At 42.2% G+C, this 21105-nt stretch overlaps 2 protein-coding genes across 4 annotated transcripts in view; one reads left to right on the top strand and one right to left on the bottom strand.

Moving 5' to 3' along the window:
- The window catches only part of slc36a1 (solute carrier family 36 member 1), a 38922-nt gene extending 29203 nt beyond the window's left edge, over positions 1-9719 (bottom strand). Inside the window, exons 1-4 of one of the 3 annotated variants that reach the window (XM_023797544.2) lie at positions 9571-9719; positions 9039-9107; positions 8531-8658; positions 8149-8272 (exon numbers count right to left, since the gene is read on the bottom strand). In XM_023797544.2, the coding sequence (XP_023653312.1) occupies positions 8149-8272; positions 8531-8561 (155 nt within the window). In that variant the 5' untranslated portion in view covers positions 8562-8658; positions 9039-9107; positions 9571-9719. Of the gene's footprint in view, positions 1-2565; positions 3725-8148; positions 8273-8530; positions 8659-9038; positions 9108-9570 lie in introns of those variants that run through there. The other 2 variants (XM_023797545.2, XM_023797546.2) reach the window with 2 other exon arrangements.
- A 531-nt stretch (positions 9720-10250) lies between these two features.
- On the top strand, positions 10251-16572 carry atox1 (antioxidant 1 copper chaperone). Its single transcript, XM_023797548.2, has 4 exons — positions 10251-10358; positions 10556-10628; positions 15024-15182; positions 15365-16572. Exons 1-3 carry the CDS (start codon positions 10353-10355, stop codon positions 15146-15148), a joined length of 204 nt encoding a protein of 67 aa, XP_023653316.1. The 5' UTR covers positions 10251-10352; the 3' UTR covers positions 15149-15182; positions 15365-16572.
- Positions 16573-21105: the final 4533 nt, after the last annotated feature.

Raw genomic sequence — 21105 nt, forward strand, 5'->3', positions numbered from 1 at the left:
TGAGAACATTCATTGTGAACTTTTCTTTCTTTTCTTTGTAATTATTTTATTTTGCTGTAAATAAGACTACATTGATAAGAAGCACCTGCACTTCCGACGTAACTGCCACGTAGTTTCCAGAGTGTTGGCGCGGTTTGCCCTCCAGCAGAAGTAAAGATCTCTTGCTGGAGGTAAGTCGTATACAGTTGCATTAATTGGAAAAAGGAAAAATGGATTAAGTTATGAATTTGGACATGCCCCAATTATAAATAAACTCCCTATACAATTAATACATTTAATTGGATGATTTATAAATTTGTAGAGGTGATCTCTTAATGCAGAAATTCAAAATAGTTTTGGCGCCAAATTACCTTCCGAGGGAAGAAGGCAACCAGTTACTAAAATAAATTTTTATTCCTTTAGAAAGAAAAAGTGTGCGCAGTATCGTCAATTAGGGAACAGTTTCATTATATAATTGTATAAAAGCTATGGTTAGCGAATCGGGATACGATGCGTTTTACAGTCCTGCTATTGGCAGAGGCAGAGGTATTACCACTTGTGTAAAACCAGGTGATACTGTGAGAGTGGAGTCCGATAGCGGGATCATGAGGGATTTTCACACGTTTTCTGAGTGAGAGGAAGAGGGCGTGGCTTAGGTCCAGATTGGTCTCCTATGGGGGAAGTTTTAAGGGATCGCCAGCACGCTTCCTCTCCCATAAACGACAATATCTCTATTAATAGTTTAACTGATATAATTGGTCGATTACGAGTACACATTGGTGACTCTATTGCAGCTAGGCTGATGTCATCCATGCCTAGGGATGTAAATACTGACAGTAATAATGTGACATCCTCTAATGTCCCGGTGACTGATTCAGTGGTTCCCACGAGGACAGATACTCCTCAGGTAACAGTTCATGTTAAGACTGACGTTGAGCCCAGACTGTTTAGGGGTGATGGCTCTGACAGGTACGCCGTTCAGGAGTGGGTCGAAATGACTAAGACAAGCCTAAAAAAGCAGTGTTATGAGCGGAGTGACCAGGCAGAGGAAATCATGAACAGATTATTAGGTAGAGCCAAAGATGTAGTGAGAATAGCCTTGCAGAGTGACGAATCTCGGGATGTGAAGGTTAATCCTGAGAGTATCTAAGATGTTTTGGTTCGTTATTTTAGCGAGGCTTCATCCAGTCTTCCTCTTGCGGATTTCTACACCATGCTGCCTAGGCCAAATGAGGGTCCTGTTGCTTACTGGATCAGAATTAATAAAGCGGCTGATACAGCTGATGATGGGCTAAGGTGCCAGGGACGTAGGATGGAGGATGTCAGCGGTGAAGTGGCTCGCATGTTTGTAAAGCATTGCCCTGATCCGGAGCTGGCTTGCGTCTTTAAATGTAGACCAGTCAGCGAATGGACTTCAAAGGATGAGCAGATCAGGATTGATGATTACCAGAGGGAGGCGAGAGCGGCTGTGAAGCCTAAAATTTTTTTTCATATTAAGAGTCATACTGATGGAAAATGAATCTTGCTGTTAGTTGAATCCTTCTCATAGTGCGCTCACTACGCCCGCCTTGGCATCAGCAATCTACATTTCAGTGTCCTTCTCCTTTGCTACTTGGTTCATCTTCCTGCTCAACTCCTCAGAGTGGTCAGTACCAGCAGTGCAGTCCAGCAGAGCCCTTCACGCAAAGTGTCTTGCGTTCGGATGATGGCGTTCTTGGTCAAATGATGAACATATTAGAACAAGTAGTAGTTACAGTGGAGCAACGTGACTCCAGGCAATCGGAAACGTTCTTTTGGGTTAAATTCGGTTCCTTGTAAAAGTGTCACAACAGTGGTCATACTACGTTGCAGCACTGCAAGTCTGACCTTCTTTGTTTTCAATGTTTGTCTCCTGGTCATAGTAAGCAACAATGTCCTGGCAGGACATCCACGTGTACTCCACAGGAAAACTAATGGACCTGTGTTCGGCGGGAGGCAATACGGCTCAGGCTAGACACTCCCCTTTGAATGACTGTGGTAGTCCTTATTGATCTGACATGTTTATGAACACTTGTGTTAGTGACACTTCGAAAATTGTTTGCCAGAACATTCAGCTTATCAGGCAAAGTAACAGTTTGTTTTTCACTCCGGTCAGAATCGCTGAGAAAGTCACGCTTGGTGCTATGCTAGATAGCGGTTCAATGGCATGCACGATGAATGAAGCTGCAGAAAGCACTACTAGAAGCAGGAGTGTTGTGTGAAGCGGACCGGTTCTCTTCGAATGTTACGCTAGCGGGTTTAGGTGGTTGCCGGGTGTCCCCGAAACCTACATTCAACATTGAGATGGAGGTTTATGATTGCAAAATGATAGTCCCCACTTTAGTAGTTGAAGGCCAACATGACGAGTTAATCCTTGACACAAACGTGATTAAGCACATTATTAAGGAATCGAAGAAATGTGCCAATTACTGGAAAGCGATTTCTGTGCCATTTTCTATGGATGGTGACACAGAACACTTTTTGTCTATGCTTGCTGGTCTTGATCGCTGGAAATGTAATTATGTTCCAGATAAGATTGGGACAGTAAGGCGGAATTCGGCTATTTACCTCGAGTCTGGTCGGGAGTGCCTCGTTTGGGGTAAGCTGCCAAAGTCGGTGCGTCTTTCACCTGGCAGTACAGTTGTCACGGAGCAGACGTCTGCTTGCTCGGCTCCTAGGGGTGTCATGGTCGCACATGTGTTTTCTTCATTGAGAGCTGATGCGTGGGTTCCGTTGAAACTTATGAATGTATCTGATAAACCGGTAGTACTGAGGCGCAATGCTACATTTGCGGACTTGTATACATGTATGGTAATGGAAGACTTGGATTTAGTCAGCAGTACTCAATGTACTTTACCTGTTGTGACAGATCAGACCTTGACCAGTGGTCCTTCAGCCAAAGATAAATTATCTTCTATTGGGCTAGATAACCTTGACATCGACGGTTGTAATGTCTCAGAGGGGTGCAAAGGTGAGTTAGCGGATCTGATTGTGAAGTACCAGGATGTGTTTTCACGTCACCATCTTGATTGTGGAAAAGCTGACAAGTTTGTACATAGAATTCATTTGACCGACTGCAAACTGTTTAGACTGCTTTTTAGGAGTCCCCCTCAGTCAATATCAGAAATTGCACCAGGTCCTAAGTGAAATGGAAGAGAAGGAAATCATAAGTAAGTCCACCAGTGAGTACACTTCGCCTCTTGTGCTTGTGTGGAAAAGGAATGGTGATCTGAGGATGTGTAACGATTTTCGATGGCTTAACAAAAGAACTGTTAAGGACGCTTACCCTCTTCCCCATCAAGCAGATTGTTTGGCTGCACTGGGAGGTAATTCACTGTTTAGTATAATGGATTTAACCTCGGGATTCTATAACATGCCCTTGCACGAGGATGATAGAACGATTTCGGCATTTACTACGCATATGGAGTTATATGAATATAACCGGCTTCCGCAGGGTCTTTGTAATAGCCCAGGGAGTTTCATGCGGATGATGACGTCAATTTTCAGAGATCAAAACTTTCTCAGTTTGTTGTGTTACCTGGATGACCTTTTAGTCTTTGCACTGGATGAGAAGACGGCTTTGGAACGCCTTGAGATGGTCTTTGGTAGGCTTCAGGACCATAATCTGAAATTGGCACCTAAGAAATGTCACTTTCTTAAGAATTCAGTGAAGTTTCTTGGTCATTACATTGACAAAAATGGGATATCCACAGATCCAAGCAAGGTTGAGAGCTTTGCTAGTATGTCAAAAGGGGATCTGATGGAAGCAGATGGTAAAACCCCTTCGGAAAAACGTGTTAGATCCTTCTTGGGGATGCTTCATTACTACCAACATTTTATCCCTAGGTATTTTTTCTTAGCTAAGCCTCTGTTTTCGCTTTCGACGGGCTGTGGTGGTAGACCTAGAGGTTCCTGAGTCCCTGGGCGACCTCCGATAGCCAGAAAACTTAGTTCCTATGACTGGACAGTTGAACATGATCAAGCAGTCGACAATTTGAAGGCAGCTCTTGTAAATGCGGTAGTGTTAGCTCACCCAGATTTCAGTCACCTGTTTGTGTTATCTACAGATGCTTCCCTTGATTGACCGGGTGCCGTATTATCGCAGGTCCAGGAGGGGGAAACGATAGCCTGATCAATAGCATTTGCCAGGAAATCCCTGACTCTGTCTCAGAGGAATTACCCGGCACACAGACTTGAGTTTTTGGCGCTCAAATGGGCCGTATGTGATAAATTTAGTCACTGGTTAAAGGGTCATGACTTCACTGTGTGGACAGACAATAATCCACTGACACACATCATGACCAAGCCAAAGTTGGATTGCTGTGAGCAACGGTGGGTATCTAAATTGGCCTGTTTCAATTTTGATATAAACTATGTGCCAGGATCAAGGAATGTGGTCGCTGACGCTTTGAGTCGAGTCCCCTTCATCAGGAATAGTGTCGGACACCGGCTGATCGATGAGCTTTATGATCAACTGTTAGGTGAAGTCTCAGAGTTGCCGGGCGCTTCGGTTCAGGAAGCTTTTCGGAAGTTGAACAGCTTATCCGTGGAACAGCTGTTCACACACAGTCAGTCGTTTCATCCGCTAGGCCAGTCCTTTTCAAAGAAGGAAGTGTCGGCTATTCTAGAGTCGCACAATGATTGGGATTCTGGAGCAAGGCAGAGAGCTGTGGATGTGGTCCAGCACTTACCTCAGGTTGTCCCTGATGACATGGCTGACTTACCTGTCTTTTCTGAGAGGGAACTGCGAGATGCTCAATTGTTTGATCCAGTTTTGTTGCGTGTAATGTTTTACGTAGAGAAGTCTCATAAGCCTTCTAGGAGGGAAAGTACGGGTGAGTCGGTTATGGTTTTGAGGTTTTGGAGGTGTTGGGATAAACTTATTCTGAGAAATGGCATCTTGTACAGGGTTTGCCGTGGCCAAATGTCGAAAGCTAAACGCTTTCAGTATGTGGTCCATGAGTCTCTTAAGACCAGAGTCATGGAGGGAGTGCACAATAATGCTGGTCACCAAGGTCAGTCGAGATCACTAGGCATTGCGAGGCAGAGGTCCTTCTGGCTTCATATGGACCAGGACATTTGGGATTATATCCAATGTTGTAAACTGTGCATAGTGAGTAAGGTGTCAGAACCTGAAAGCAGAGCTCTGCTGGAGAGTATCTCCACGTCGAGGCCGTTGCAGCTGGTATGAATGGACTTTTGGTCAGCTGAAGCTTCAAATAATAGATCTCTGGATGTTCTGGTCATCACTGACAATTTCACGAAGCTGGCCCAAGCATTCCCATTCAAAAATCAGTCTGCCAGGCAAGTGGCTAAAGTGCTCTGGGACAAGTATTTTTGTATTTACGGTTTTCCGGAACGAATACATAGTGATCAAGGTCCCAGTTTTGAGAGTCAGCTAATCAGGGAGCTTCTGAAGATTTCTGGTATCAGGAAATCTCACACAACACCATATCATCCGATAGGCAATGGATGTGTTGAACGGTTCATATGATTCGTGCTTTGACACCTGATGAGAAGGATTGGCCTAGGCGACTGCAGGCAATTACTTTTATGTATAATTGCACGATTCATGAGACTACGGGCTATGCCCCGTTTTATTTGATGTATGGCAGGGTTCCCCGTCTTCCAGTTGACGTCCTTTTTAGCAGTGTTCTTTCAGATCCTGATGTTGGTCAGTATGACAGGTATGTAGCTGGGTTAGTAGAGGACTTGAAAGGTGCAATGCTGATTGCTCAAAGGCATGCCAGCACTGAACAGAACAAGCAGACCAGGCTTTATAATAGGAACACGAAGCGTTCTCCTATTGAATAAGGTGACCGTGTTTTGGTGGCCAACAGACGGGACAGAGGCAAAAAGAAGACTGCTGATAGGTGGGAATCGACAGTGTATACTGTCATGGAAAAGAATGCTGACACTCACACTTATAAGGTCCTGGACACTGCCACTGGTCGTGAGAGAGCGGTTCATCGCAACCTGCTGATGTTGGTAAATTTCTTACCTGTGCCAGATGTGCTGGTGCCTCCAGATGAGGATTGTTCCGAAGTCCGTGGTCTCTGGTGGTGTTAGTGTGGCTGGAGGCCGATTGTCCGCTGGGAACAATGAGTCTGGGGACATTGGCTCTGAGGCGGACACTACCTTGAGCACTGGCAGTTTTCGTCAGGATGCAGTGGACGAGCCTACTTATGCAGTGGATGGCAGTGTTCTTGAGTCCAGGCGTGAGTATTCGCGTGGTCAATCCTCCGCTGGTTTGACTAGTTGCGAACCTGTGGATCCACGACTGAGAACCAAAGTGTGGATTGCACAGTTGCCTGCCGATGGCCGAAAGCAGTTCGGCCACCCTGAAGTTCCATCTGGTGCCTTAACTGATGCTGTGTTGCATAGCAGTCCACTGGATGATACTGTTTTTTGTCTCCCTTCTGGTATTGACGGTAGGACTGTTAGGGACGGTACAGCTCTGACTAGTGGTGATTTGGGTCAGGAGGGTTTTAATGCACACACCGGTACTGTTAGGAAAAGTTTTGGTCGTACTGTTAGACCTGTAAATAGACTCCTGTACACCATGTCCAGACAGGGACTTTTGCAAACTGTGGGTCAAAATGTTCAGACTGGTTGTAAGGCTATTAGAACCTAAAGTGCACCTGTTTATTAGTTTTTGTTTTTGATTATGTTCTTGATGTTTATTGCTTGATTGTTATTCTGTGCCCTGATGGTATTTCTGTGTAGTGGTATTTGTTGTGTTAGTCATTGTGGAGCTACGTTGGTTGTGCGGGGCAGCCCACTGACGGTGGTTGGGTAGAGAGTTTGGCGCCACTCTATCTACTTCATCTTTTCCTTGATACCTTGATAGTCAGTGTTTAGTGCCCATAAAGTACTTGGTTTTGTTTTCTGTCTGTTTTCTGTACCTTGGCATGGAATGATATTTTTGGCTGATTTCAGTGGGGGTTAGTGTAACGGATTGAAAACATTCATTGTGAACTCATCAAAATTATTGGTTGTTTTCTGAAGTAAAGATCTCTTGCTGGAGGTAAGTCACATACAGTTGCATTAATTGGAAAAAGGAAAAATGTATTAAGTTATGAATTTGGACATGCCCCAATTATAAATAAACTCCCTATACAATTAATAAATTTAACTGGATGATTTATAAATTTGTAGGAGGTGATATCTTAATGCAGAAATTCAAAATAGTTTTGGTGCCAAATTACTTTCCGAAGGAAGAAGGCAACCGGTTACTAAAATAAATTTTTATTCCTTTAGAAAAAGTGTGTGCAGTATCGTCAATTAGGCAACAGTTTTATGTGTGCAGGTATGTCATTTTATGTTATTTTATGTATATATTTCGATGTATTCCGGCGGCCATGGTTATCTTTTGTTAATGTGTGAATATTTTCTGTACATATGTTTGGTTATGAAAACAAAAACAAAAACTATATGATCATTGAACAGAAGTAAAGATCTCTTGCTGGAGAAAGACAAAGTGTGTGCAGTATCGTCAATTAGGGAACAGTTTTACATGTGCAGAGCACAAGACACGGACCGCAGAAGCTGACCGAGGTGAGGCCGCTACACTTGCAACAAGGTCACGCTTGTTCCATCATCAAAATGTCAGTTTACAGGAACAACTAGCTGTGAGGTTGTAAGTTTGAAAAAGCCCACAGAAATGCATACTAAGTACCCTGGGAGATCAGTAAGTTCTGCTTTTGCAAGTAAGTGCACAGTATTTGATTTTGGACACAGGCTGAAAACAGAAATGAAAGCAAATCCATAAAGAATCACATAGATCTAGATGCCTTGCCGCTAGCAGAGATGTAGCTCAAAACTGCAGCACCCCCATCAGGGAGAAGAGACAGTCATACCAAGCAGTGTTAGACTTGAGGGAAGCGAGCATCTAGTTGCTGAGACAACCAGGCCACAGGAGATACTGCTGGCCTTCTGTGGTTCTCTGTGGTTTTCAGTTTCAAGGACAGTTTAACGCGGTCATTCTGCTCGTGGGAACAATGCTGACGAAGTGTTAGTCAAGTGTTAGCAAGGCCTCTATCCCGAAAGCTCTCGTTATTTAAAACAGCAGTTTGTCTGCTGACACCATTATGTGCTCACCAGTGCTCCAACCCCCCCCACCAGTAAAATCGAGGGCTTAAATTTCCTTACGAAGAGCCTCCCTGGCCTCCGATTCGCTCATATGAAGACTGGGATCTGGATGGACCAGGGGCGTGGGTAGGCGACAGGGCAGTTTCCTCAGTGGGGGACCCTGCTGTACTGGAGGGTGTAGAGCCTGGGGAATACACACACGCAATCAGTTTAGGAGGCGGTCCCTGTCTTGCTATTTGCACATGACTTGCACAGTAACCTATCTTATGGAGCCCAGAGGCAGGTTCTATGGGGAAAATTCAATTACATTGTGACTGATTTAAACACTTCAAAGATTACTGTCTCAGAAGCCCCCTCATGCAATGCAATCTGTCCAAACAGGAGCCTGTGGGGCAAAATAGGTTCTATTTTTTTTTTTTAGTAATGGGTCGGATTGAGTTACCTCGGCCAGTGCTGCCGTCATTGGAAGCCATGGGTAGGCTGGAGGCGATCTCTGTACACCCCCTCTGCTCGCTGCCTCACCGCTACTCAGGGTCCACGCTGCTCTGGCTCAGTCCGCGTCCTGAAGCGCTGTAATGAGCGAGACGCTATTGCATGGTCCGCGGGCACAAAACCAGGCCTCCGCTCTGCGTCCTTATTGCTATTATATTACAGGTATTACGGTGCAACTGTCACGTTGCAGGATTTTAAAAGATTAAAGATTTTAAAAGATCAATTTGTCAGGAGTAGCGAAATGCACTTTACATGCGCATTTAGTTATTTGTATAGTGAGACGTTTGCTGTACATAATGTTATGTTTTCAAGGTTGAAAATACCGATTCCTAATAAAACTAGGGCACAAATCCAGTTCTTGGCGCGAAATGAAGTGAATGACAGGAAAAAGCTATTGCAAGTATTCACGTCTTCTGTTAATATCGTCCATTAAGTTTAAAGGCAAACCTGATACCGACCTGCAGTCAGATTCTCTCGTGAGAAACTACCATCTTCGGAAAGTGCAACAAAAAGGTTATGACATAAACCTGGAATGAAGTTCATGAAGGCAAGTCAGAACTCGTTTGTGAGACAAGTAGGATTTTCACCAGTATAACCAATGTCACGTTTAAAAAATGCTTTTGAACACTATGAATCACCATCCTAAAGAAAACTGCCCGAAAAGCGTTTGGCTCTAACCACTCGTTTAAACAGGACATGTCACAACCTCGCTGACGCTACATAACGAAAAGGAGATGCCCTTTAAACGTTACTGAGACGATAGATTTATTTAGTACCATGGAAAAAAACAGCGTTCACGTCAGAATGGCAATTTACATAAATTTCTTCCCACAGAAACGTCAGTAATCGTAGTAAGTACGAGCTCTAAGCATTAAAACGTCCTCACAACCTCGTTTAACAAGAATGACCCTTTTCCGACTAACCTATACAAAGGCACCAAAAAGCTCGGCTGACATGCAGTACATATACAAATAAGCCAAAGTTACTTACCATTTCCAGCGTGTATCCTACTGGTACCAGTTAAATACAGATAGACCGACACGTTGGCATCGTTAGCAGCCGGTACTCAGTCTCTCTGGTGTTTTGCTTGCTGACTTCCGTCTGGTCACATGACTTGTAGTAGCCGCTGATCACATGACCAGTGAAATTTTCCCTTACTGTGCAGTATATACGTTAAATTAAACTGCTGCTATCAGGGCATGAGTTGACGTTAATCAGCCGCTGTATGTTTATTTTTTTATTTTGTAAACTGCAATGAAGGCAAACAAACATGCCCTTTTGTTTGTTTTTACAAATATGAGAATCAATTTATGGTGACGCTTACATCTCATTTCAATAAATTATGCCTGACTGCCGATTATGCTATCTGAATTGGGTTATTATATTAAACCACATATAGCTATTTTATTTGGGGTGAATAGTTTGGTAACTCAGACACGGTTTACAAATACACACGGTTTACAAATAAAGGGACAACGGGAAAAGTGCATCTTTCTATCAACGCCCCTTACCTCCAAAAAAAACCCCCTCAAACTGAAAAGATATGGCCAATACACTTGCTTCTCTTAATTTATCGAGCACTGTCATTTTTCTTTGTAATTCAATGCACAACGCTTCCCGTTTACCGGAGTTTCAGAAATCTACGGATCTGAAACGATGTGGTAGTTTTACCTTGCCCCTAAATGTGACGCGCATCATAACTGTGCTCCCAGTACGCGGCTAGAAACGGCATTATTGTGCCTGGTAGTCACTTTCTCAGATCGATCCTCAAAATGACGGCAAGTCTGCAGGCGTTAAATGCACACAGATATTTATTTGTACTGTTTTCTTAATGTACCTAATATAACACTTTAGTTGGTGTTACTTACTTGATATGTACATGGATCATAGGCCTGGCGTTGAAGTGCTAATCGAGAATGAGTTTGAATAGCTAACTAAAATAATTCGCTATAAACTTCTTGTTTTCCCACCACAGACACACGAGTTTTTCGTGGATATGACATGTGAAGGCTGTTCTGGGGCAGTGACACGAGTGCTCAACAAACTGGGTAAGCAGATTACAAAGCAAGACCATGATCTCTTTAGTTACTATGTTTCCTTCTGGACATATACATCAGATTTTGCGAGTGAACTATTTATCCTTTGTTATTACGATCAAAAGACGAGTTTTAAAAATAAAATATATTGTGGATTCGTCAGAGGCGGCTGGATTAGTCCTAAAATTTAGTACTTCTTCATATCTTATTGATGCATTTTTTCCCACTTTCGATTTTACGATGTCAGCTTTCGGCTTGGTGTTACGTGTATTAATATATCCTTCGTTGTGACATCGCTATGTTATACTTCTTTTACTTGTTAATGTGTCGTAATTAGAAATCAACACTGTGCTAATGTCCCAAATTGTTAGTTATTGTTAAGGAATTCCAAGTGTAAGTAATCTTTATCAGCATGACAGGTGGTCTGGTTAATGTCGTTTTTATGTTACTCGACGGACAAACCTTTTTGTCTCGCCTGTGCAAATAAAGGAATTAAAAGTGAAAGACGGTTATGTGTATGAGTTCCGAAATTAAATTTGATCCATTTTTAAAAATGGTATTGAATTTAGCGTTTGCTTACTTTTTTGCTAAACATTTGAAGTTAAGTAATTGCACTTACGGCAATGAAAGACAGCATTTCTGTCTCAGTTATATGGATAATTGGTTAATGTGTTGCAAAATCCCCATCTCTGAGCACTTTACAGTCCTACATAGACACCCACTGGTTTACACAAATCAGAGGACTGATTTTCTCTAGACTTTGGCCCCTGATCTCATGCCCTGTTTAAGGAGAATTCTGCAGCTGTTTCATAACATTCTTTTAAAAAATGTAGTACTTTCTTGTGGCCCAGCTTAAATGTCTCATATTTTAGCATGTGTGCTGTTGAAGATATAATGTCTCTGCTGGGATTATATAGAACATTGTTATATACTTTGGGAACTTTTAAAATATGATTCTAAATATAGTTATGGATTATTTGGATCATGTTCGCTCATGCTTTCTCCTACAGATGAAAAACACGCCAGTTATATGAACTGGTCTTCTTAAATGTCCCACAGTGTTTGTGTGAGTCTGTGCCCGGCATCTCGTCCAGGTTGTCCCCTGCCCTGTGCCCAGAACTCTGGGAAAGGCTTTAATGGATGGCTGGAGGGATAAAAATCGTATTAGGAATGTATTGCTAGATATTAACTGAATAGCATTTCAGGATTTTATAGCGGACAGACAGCCCCTCCTTAGATAAATCCTAGATTGGTCTTTCTCACTCTTTCTGTTAGTGTGACGACTGATGACATAAATTAGGGGCCTGAAAATGTGTAAGATTGAGCTAGTTGAGTTCAGCCAATTGAAAAATGTAAAACGGGGCCCAAATGTGCCCAAATTGCCAGTGTTAAGATATTAATGTACCTGTAATCACAAGGTCGCCGGTTCAAACCCAGCCTCAGCATCCCAGCAAACAGCAAGTCGTCCTTAGGTCGTCCATAGGACGTCCTCTTTTGGTCCGGATCTTGTCCTCAAAGGACGTCCTTAGGATATCCTGATGGAAAGTTTTTTTTACGTCCTTAGGATGACTTTTAGGGACGTCCTAAGGACGTCTAGAGGACCAGTTATGGACCTTTTAAGGACATTTTCAGGACCAGTTATGGACATTCCGAGAACATATTATGGACTTTCCGGGAACATTTTAAGGACATATTGTGTGAACATATTATGGGCATTAAGCCCACGTAAATCCCTTTTTCTGAATAATTTATATTTGACATTTTACCAGTAATACTAGGGAAATAAACAAGGGACAGCCTGAGGATGTCCTTTGGAGGGCCAGCTCAATGTCCTTTATTGGGTACATTCTTAGGATGACCATGTTACTGACGTGCTGCTGTGGCCAACAGGTTACCCCATACTGTGGTCTGTGTGGATCCCAATGTCTCAGTGCAGTGATGGGGACACTGTACCGTAAAGTGTTGCCGTCCTTCAGATAGACATAAAACCGAGGTCCTGACTGTCCCAGGTTATAAAAGATCCCTGGGCATCTTTCCAAACAGTAGGGTTGGTACCCTGATGTTCTGGCTAAAATTGCCCACTGTTGCCTTATCAAATGTTACCTAAGGTGGCTTATCAAATCTGGCCTCCTAATCATCCCATTTATCTAACTGGTAAATTATCTCCTGCTCCTTCACCACCTTAGCTACTGTGTGGTGAGCGTAATGGGGCAGAATGGCTGATGTCACATCATCCAGGTGGGTGCTACACAGTGGAGGTGGCTGAAGTGGCTCCCTATTGCATCTATAAAGCACTTTGGGTGTCTATAGTTCTATATAATGTAACTTTCATTCATTCTTCCATGAAAAGTAATGAAATCCTTCAAAAACAATTCATTATGACAGCTTGCTGGAATAGCATTTAAATAGATATAATTTTGTCTTAAGTATTTCTCTGTTTATTAATGTTCCATTAGGATGTCCAGAGGACAGCCACAGGATATCCTTCAGCTTTGACCTTCTTTGAATTTTTTTTTAAAAATTCGTTGAAATATATATTTTTATTGTAAGAACATTAGAAATTTTCTTTAAGTTTCTAATTTAACAAATGGCATTAAGAAAAATACAACATAAATATTAAGACAACACATTTTAAAGGTCTTCTTGTGAACATTTCATTCTGAGTCATCAGTATCGATGGCCGGATATTGCTTCCTTACTTCAGAACCTGTGCCCTGTAACAAAAGAATTTATGGAATGTTTGATCCCAATCCATTGATTACTTCATTACTGCTAATTAAAACTGTCAGCACAGGCGATAGATATCTCCTCAACTCTTCCTAGAAAATTCATAGCAATACCGTTAGCTCGTTCTGACAGGAATTTTAAATGTTGATTTAATCGGTTTAATACCAATGACACTAAAAAATAATGTAGGATTACGCCTAAATGTGTTTCACCCCATCGTATTTTATCACTTTATACACGTTAATATGATACTTAGAGGATTTTATTAAAGTTTTATGCACAAAGAAGAGTGTCGCGTCTTACCCGTGACAGTGCTTTGAACTGCGCGTGAGGGTGAGCGAGGGAGCGCGAGCCGCAAAAAGCGTCTCCATGGCATCAAGTACAAAAACGCAGCTGGCCTAAGTTTGAATCTGACTGCAATTCACTAGCATGTAGCATGCAATTCACTCGACAGCCATGCATATCCAGTCAGTTTTTATATATTTATAAATACCGTTCCTGCGGGCTGTCATAATAAATTGTTTCTGAAAGATTTCTTTATTTTTCATAGTGGCACAGAAGAACGGGCTTCACTGCTATAGTTCTATAATTGTTAGAGAGCTAGACCACAAAAAAAAAGAATAAATCAAGTTAATAAACCGTTACATAAAACCGTGCGACCTCTTTTTGTTACTATATTTTTCATAGTAACACGGACTTCCTTGGGTCATCCTTAGGACGTCCTCAAAGGACGAGTTTTGGACATCCTGATGGAACATTAATATAAGATACTTTTACTTCAGATAAAATTATTTATTTAAAATGCTATTCTGGAAGCTGTCACAACAACTTGCTTTTGAATGATTTCTTTAATTGTTCATAGTAACACGGTCGTCCTTAGGTCGTCCCCAGGATGTCCTCTTTTGGTCCGGAAATCGTCCTCAAAGGACGAGTTCTGGACATCCTGATGGAACATTTATCTGAAGTACTTCCTTTTATTAAATTATTTATTTAAAATGCTATTCCTGGAAGCTGTCACAATAACTTGCTTTTGAAGGATTTCTTTATTGTTCATAGTAACACGGTCGTCCTTAGGTCGTCCTCAGGATGTCCTCTTTTGGTCCGGAAATCGTCCTCAAAGGACGAGTTCTGGACATCCTGATGGAACATTAATAAAAGGAAGTACTTCAGATAAAATTATTTATTTAAAATGCTATTCCTGGAAACTGTCACAACAACTTGCTTTTGAAGGATTTCTTTAGTGTTCATAATAACACGGTCGTCCTAAGGACGTCCTTAGGACATCCCCAAAAAAGGGACGTATTGCGGACGACCTAAGGACGTCCTCTGGATGTCCCTTGTTTGCTGGGATGTCTGTGGGTCCTTGAGCAAGGCCCTTAACCCCCAGCTCCCTGGGCCCCCCAACAGGTGGCTGCCCTTCGCAGACAGCTTACTCTACAAAGAGCAAGTTGAGGGAGGTGTAAAAACAATTTCCCCACGGGGATCAATAAAGCATCAATTATTAATTATTATTATTATTAATCAGCAGTCGACCCGGCGTACTGGCTGTGAGCGGCGCGGGAATGTGAACTTTGTACTGTCAGCAAACGAAAGTACAGTAGGGTGTTGGGGCCCGACGGCGTCCTCTCTCGCTCTTTCCCCCGCCGTCAGCCCTAATGTCTCTCTGTTTCTTTTGATCAGATGTCAAATTCGACATCGACCTGCCTAATAAGAAGGTTTTTATCGAGTCTGACAAGGATGCCAACCAGCTCTTGGAAACGCTGAAAAAGACCGGGAAGACCGTGACGTATATCGGGTCAAAATAAAGCGCCTTTCCCCCTCATCGGATGAAGGAAACAGGTAACAGCTTCGGTGAAGTGATGAGCTGGGTCAGCAGATGTTTAAATGGTGTGTGAAAAGTTGCAGATGGTTTGAGGAGCTGTACAAATCTAATGTAGGTGTGCAGTGGTAGGTGAGTGCGGATGGCCTAGCTGCTCAGTACTCACTCTTTCTGTGTTCCTGATTTGTCATTGGTTTGACAGATGGGGGCTGCTCCTGTTGCCATGAGAACCGGGAGAGCACTGTTGGTGGAAGCTTCTTTTCCCGGTTCAGCTAGGGAGGTGTCCTGCCACGCTGGATAGCAAACAAAATTCTCTCTGTGCAATATGCTATATGGGTCCACTAGGGGGTGCTCCATTCAGCTTTATACTTTTTCTTTCCTAGAAACTGAAATCTTGTTCAATCGAAAACCCTAATGAATTTTACTTTCTTATTACTTTCTGTTCTTCATATGAGATTGGAAGCTGTGGTATAGTGTTTATGAGCCCTCATATGTATAAACTCTGAATATTGTACAGTTGCATAATTAAAGTGTGATTGTACTAGCCATGTTTTTCCTGTTTTTCAACGCTCAATTCTTTATTGCCGTCATTGTACCAGGGCTGGACGATATGGACCAAAAATCACATCTCGATATTTTTTAGCCGAATGGCGATATGCGATATATATCTCGATATTTTTCTCTTACATAAAGTGATAACAAATAGACAGTTTCCAAGTCAGAGCCCAGATGTGTCCAATATCACACAGGCACTTATACTCACAGACAGTATGGAATATTATTCAGCATTATGTAACGTAGAATATAAGTATTATGATATTATTAAAAAGTATGCCAAATATCCATTATGTAATCATTACAATGTAAACATTATATTGTAATCAACACCATGTAATCAATTGAGTATGTATCTGCACCTTGTATTAACCTAAGAGTTTCTGTTAGCTACTTTTATGTTAGTCCTGAATCTATGAATATCCACTTTTATTTGCGTACATTTTATCACTACGTTAAAGGACAAATATATTATCAACCCTCTAGTTAGTCTGTGCAACAGGCTGAAGCTGCCAAGGTTTACTACTGAAGGAAGGGATTCGCCTGAATTCACCAAAAGTTCACGGCTGAGCATTTTTAAAAAACCAAATGGAGATGGTCGCGCCACCATTATGTTCAGTCGAGGGACCAAACGGTAAAAGAAATGATGGACAAACATCGCCTAGGGGTGTGGATCAAGGGGAAAAAACAATGATTGTGAATGGTTGAAGGAATGATGATGCTCAAGTGACGAGATATTGTTAAATGATAAGAACTTGTATAAAAATTGGTGTAAAACAGTATTGGACACACTTGGAAGTGTCCGGCCTTGATTGTAACTTCATTGTTGCAATAAAGACTTAATTTGGATTTACACCAGCGGCTTCTGACTTCTGATTTGGCGGAGAAGGAAAAACCACAACAACAGCTGTACATGTTCCTGAAAAAATGGCTCAAAAATAAACTACCGGTGTTCTGACTTTATTAGAATAACATGCCGGTAGAGCAAATTTATTGCTACATCTATCGGTCTATTGTATTTTATCAAAACAACATACCTACATATTTTAAAGAGTGTAATGTACTCTGATAAGGAAATTGTATTTGTAACAGGATAAATTGTATTTGTAACAGAAGTAATGTGCCCTAATAAGGAAATGTACCCAATCAGAACTGAATATCTATGGTTTTTAATGGTGGTAATGCATTCCAATAAGGAAACATATACTATGGGAATAACGTACATGAAAAGGAAATATATGCTATCTTAACAAAATTCCTGTGGTTTTTAATGGTAGTAACAATCTGATAAGGAAATGTATGGTATCAGATCAGTAGATCTATAGCATGTAACAGAGCTGGTTCCCCTCCAGCACTCATTGTTCCAGCAGAAATTGTATTTATGCGAAATATTACACGAACAACTACGAACAAAAACGGACAATGCAAGAAAATGGAATGTGTATGACAGAAAGCTTGAATATTTTTGCAACAATGGATTTAATTTATGTACTACTTGTACGTAGTTATAACTATAGATACACATAATAACGGGAAAGCATAATCGGTAATTTTTCGTCGAATATTCTTGAAATGGTATGATAAATTTATGGGCTAGCGGAGATCACTATGTAATCCTGTTCTTCACATGTGCTGTAAATGAGAGCATGCTATTCTGATTAATATGCTATAATGTCAGAACACTATATTATTTTACCAACCAGCCCCTCTTTGCTAGCTTGTCTCATGTCTGACTCTGTCGGGGGGTATTACACACAAGCTTATTATCGATAATGAAAACTGAAATTATTCGGAAACATTTTCGTAAAATGAAATTAAATACTATACGAAAATAAAATTTAAACCTACAACTAAACGAAAGCTTTAAATATTGCTCCAGAAAAGAACTATATTTGAAAAATATAAACCGTTAAATATTTTCCTTTATTAATACAACTTTCAATTTATCCCTAGAGATAGAATTACTAAAACTAAAATATGTAAAAAGCAAATTGAATCATATTTTAAAAATTAAAATGAAAACTAAATATGGTTTTAATGAAAATTGAAAGTTTTGTAAAAAATAGAAACGATTGAAAAGTCGAACTTATAATGTATATATGCAGCCAAGCGTTAATGGGAGGAATGCCACAAGGCGGCGACATTTCTCCATGTATGCTGTCTTTTTCCATAACTTCTAATCTTATTAGTGCATTCTAATTTATGGAAGACACAACAGGATGCAAATCGGCAACTTCATGCACACATAAAACATGTATAAAGGATGCATAATGTTGTTCACAAATCCCATTGGTGCAATAAAAAGCTAGACACAATTTTAGGGAAGTGTATTATGGAAATGTTAATCAGCAAAAGAACCCTATAAAACAGAAGATTAGAAGTAAGTTGACGGCTGATAATTAAATTACATACATTTGTTTTATTTGAATTACTTTTGTATTTAATGTCTGCTTTGTTGTTATTGAGCAGTTTGACATTTTCGCTGTTTCATCTTAGAACATTTAGATTTTATCCCACAATTCCCAGAGCTTTGTGGAATATCACTACAGCAATTCTCAGCTTCTGGGCTCTTTTTGTTATTTTGTTACAGCGTTATGAATAAATAATGCAGGTGCATTGTGGGGGCTGCTGAGCCAGTTGTCCGAGAGCCTCGATGAAAGCATCAGTGATGGGTTTGATACGAGAGGAGCCCTTTACCAGCCGGAGCACCATTGAAACCGTGGCTGAGTAGAAGAGGACGGCACAGTCAGGGCAGCTGAGAGTCAGGGCGGGAGGACTCTACACTGACCCCAGGAAGGCCACCACAGCAAGGATGCAGAACAGCACTACTGGGGACAACAGTGGGTACACCAGTCACACCTGGGGACACTCTGGACTCAGATCATTAGAAGTGACCTTCAGAACTTTATGGAGTACTGAGATGGGGTACCAGGTACTGATGAGAGAAATGCAGCTCTGAAACCCAGAGCAGGTGGTGCATGGCTCAGTCAGGTAGGATGCTGTTCCTGTGATCGGAAAGGTCACGGGTTCGAGCACTAAGGTTAGCCAAATAGCTTCACCATTGGGCCCTTAACTCACACTTGCTCAAGGGACTGTCTACTCCTACTTTCTAATAAAAGGATGTCACTATATGAAAATGTAGTATTTTTCAGTTGAACTTCATGAACGGGTTCAGCCAATGTCATGCCTGGTCGGACAGACCAGGGAGTGAATGACAGCCTTCAGTAATGCCACTAGCCTGGTTTCAAAGCCCTGCTCCTCCTGTCTGTCATGCTCTTTTGGGTTGCGTATGTTTTCACCTGAGAAGGTGTTCAGGATCAAGGCCGCCATGGCTCTGCTCCCCTTCAGGATGGCCGGTCTAGTGGCAAAGAGCACAAGGAAGGACAAGACGCAGGAGCCGGTGAGGAATATCCATGTCAGGCTGTACGGTCCTGCAGAAAAAAAAACATGTAAATGGAAGCCGTGCGTCAGCGTTCCGAAAATAGATTCCAGATGTGTTTCAGCTCTCCTCTACTGTGGAAGGCTGGGGCCCTGCTGGGATCTTCTGGCTGAAGTGGAGGTCCAGGCTGTACTTGCCACGAGTCAGCTTCACCCATGTCTGGGTGATGGAAGAGTACCGAGCAGGGGTATGATTGTGGGCACAGCTGCAGTACCGGTGCTTATTGCCAGGGGGAGCTAGGTAACCCTGAGCAGTCAGGAGGAAGGAGAGGGAGTTGGGGGGGGGCAGTGTCTGACTTGGCATGTTAGGACACTTTGCCTGTAACTGGAAGGTCGCCAATGCAAATCCCAGGATCAGCGGAGTGGCTTCACCTTGAGCCTTCGAGCAAGGCTCCCGGCACTGGTTAATAATTCTTTCTAAAAAGATGTACGTCTCTTTGAATCAAAGCATCTCCTACATAAATAGAATGTAAATGTTCGGGTGGATAGAGGATCCTCACCATTGCAAACTGGGAATGCTGTGCAGCTGAAATTATTCTCATAGGTCTGACAATTGGTGAGGAGACCCACACTGGTGTCCCCCGGCAGGACCAGCCACCGTGGGTGACGGAGGCACATGGTGAAGAGCACGACCTCGAGGGCCACCATGGCCATCATCACCGTCACGGGGTTCTTCATGCCGTTTTCTTTCCATGGCACCAAAGCAAGATCTTTCAGCCAATGAAGCCTTCGTGCCTCAGTTGGCCTGAACCAAGGCAAAGAACTTCCAAATTCCAGCGTTTTTCTTTACATTAATCTTTTCGGAATGCAAGACGCTATCTTGCCTTCCAGAGTCCCCAGTGTTCATCTCGGCACTAAAGCACCAGCCAGCCTATGTGCACCCTGGTACACACAGTTCAGGTCCCAGACGTCAGTATCAATGAGGCTCAAAATGGCACTTCAAAGGATCTTGAAGATAAGGCTCAGACAAAGCCTGTCTGCGCTGAGTGCAAAAAAATCAGACACCGGCCGCAAGCAGCTATTGAGCACAAGTCCCAGAATTTTGGCCAATCTCTTCAGATAATACATATTTGTGCTGTGTTTATATCTACCCAAAAGTAACACAATGTGAAGTTCAACCTCTACAGAGTTAAGGCTTGACGCGGTGAAACATTTCTCTATTCATTACGATATAATCGTATTCAGTCTTGGGAACAGTCATATCTCTGCTAAAAGAGAGACATAATGCCACCATGTTAGCATGCGAGACGAGTGACTATGTTGTTGATACAGCAGTAGAAGTCTGGGAAAGAAGGAACAACGATAATGCAGTCTTGCATTTTACGCCAAATGACTTTACCCCGTGGGCTGTATCACTTTCCCTCATCAGAAGTTGAGTTGACCAGGGTCAGGCTTGAGGCAATCTACGTAACGTTATCGTCATGACAACATCGATATTGTCAACTTAACGTGCTACATGAGTGCTGCCCTCGGAACACAACATCAGTTAAGGGTTGCGGCCTGGGGGCTGAGGCTTCAAAAGGTGTCTTTCCAACTGTTTTTGTTCTGATGATGTTATATTGGAGTCTGAGGTGTGTCTGGGGTTCTAAGACATGGGGCAGGAGGACGAATAACATCAAAGAGAAACAAAGAAAACACAGACAGAAGAAACCCCCTGTCAGAGAGTTGGGTTATTACAGTTATCATTTCAACAGGGGTGTCTGTTGACCTGGTTAGTTTTAGAAGAATCTTCTCACCTGAGGTAGCTCAAGGTTTTAGTGATTTTGACAGCAAGATGTTGGGGGTATTGGTCCAGAATGATTCTATTATAAGGTCAACATCTGTAACCATGGTGCTACCTGGGTTAGACTTGCAACTGAAAGAGACCTCGCATGTAACCAAAAATGGATCCTGCATCAGTGAACCGACTGGCAACCCCACTCAGGATTAGTCCCAGTTCCCCCGCCCCCC

Source organism: Paramormyrops kingsleyae, chromosome 10 (genome assembly GCF_048594095.1).
Source record: "Paramormyrops kingsleyae isolate MSU_618 chromosome 10, PKINGS_0.4, whole genome shotgun sequence".
In the NCBI taxonomy this organism is placed as follows: domain Eukaryota; kingdom Metazoa; phylum Chordata; class Actinopteri; order Osteoglossiformes; family Mormyridae; genus Paramormyrops; species Paramormyrops kingsleyae.

Excerpts from the sequence above, each read along its gene's own strand:
- atox1 (XM_023797548.2), top strand. Across the intron at positions 10,629-15,023 it reads ACGAGTGCTCAACAAACTGG|ATGTCAAATTCGACATCGAC; the intron begins GTAAGCAGATTA and ends TCTTTTGATCAG.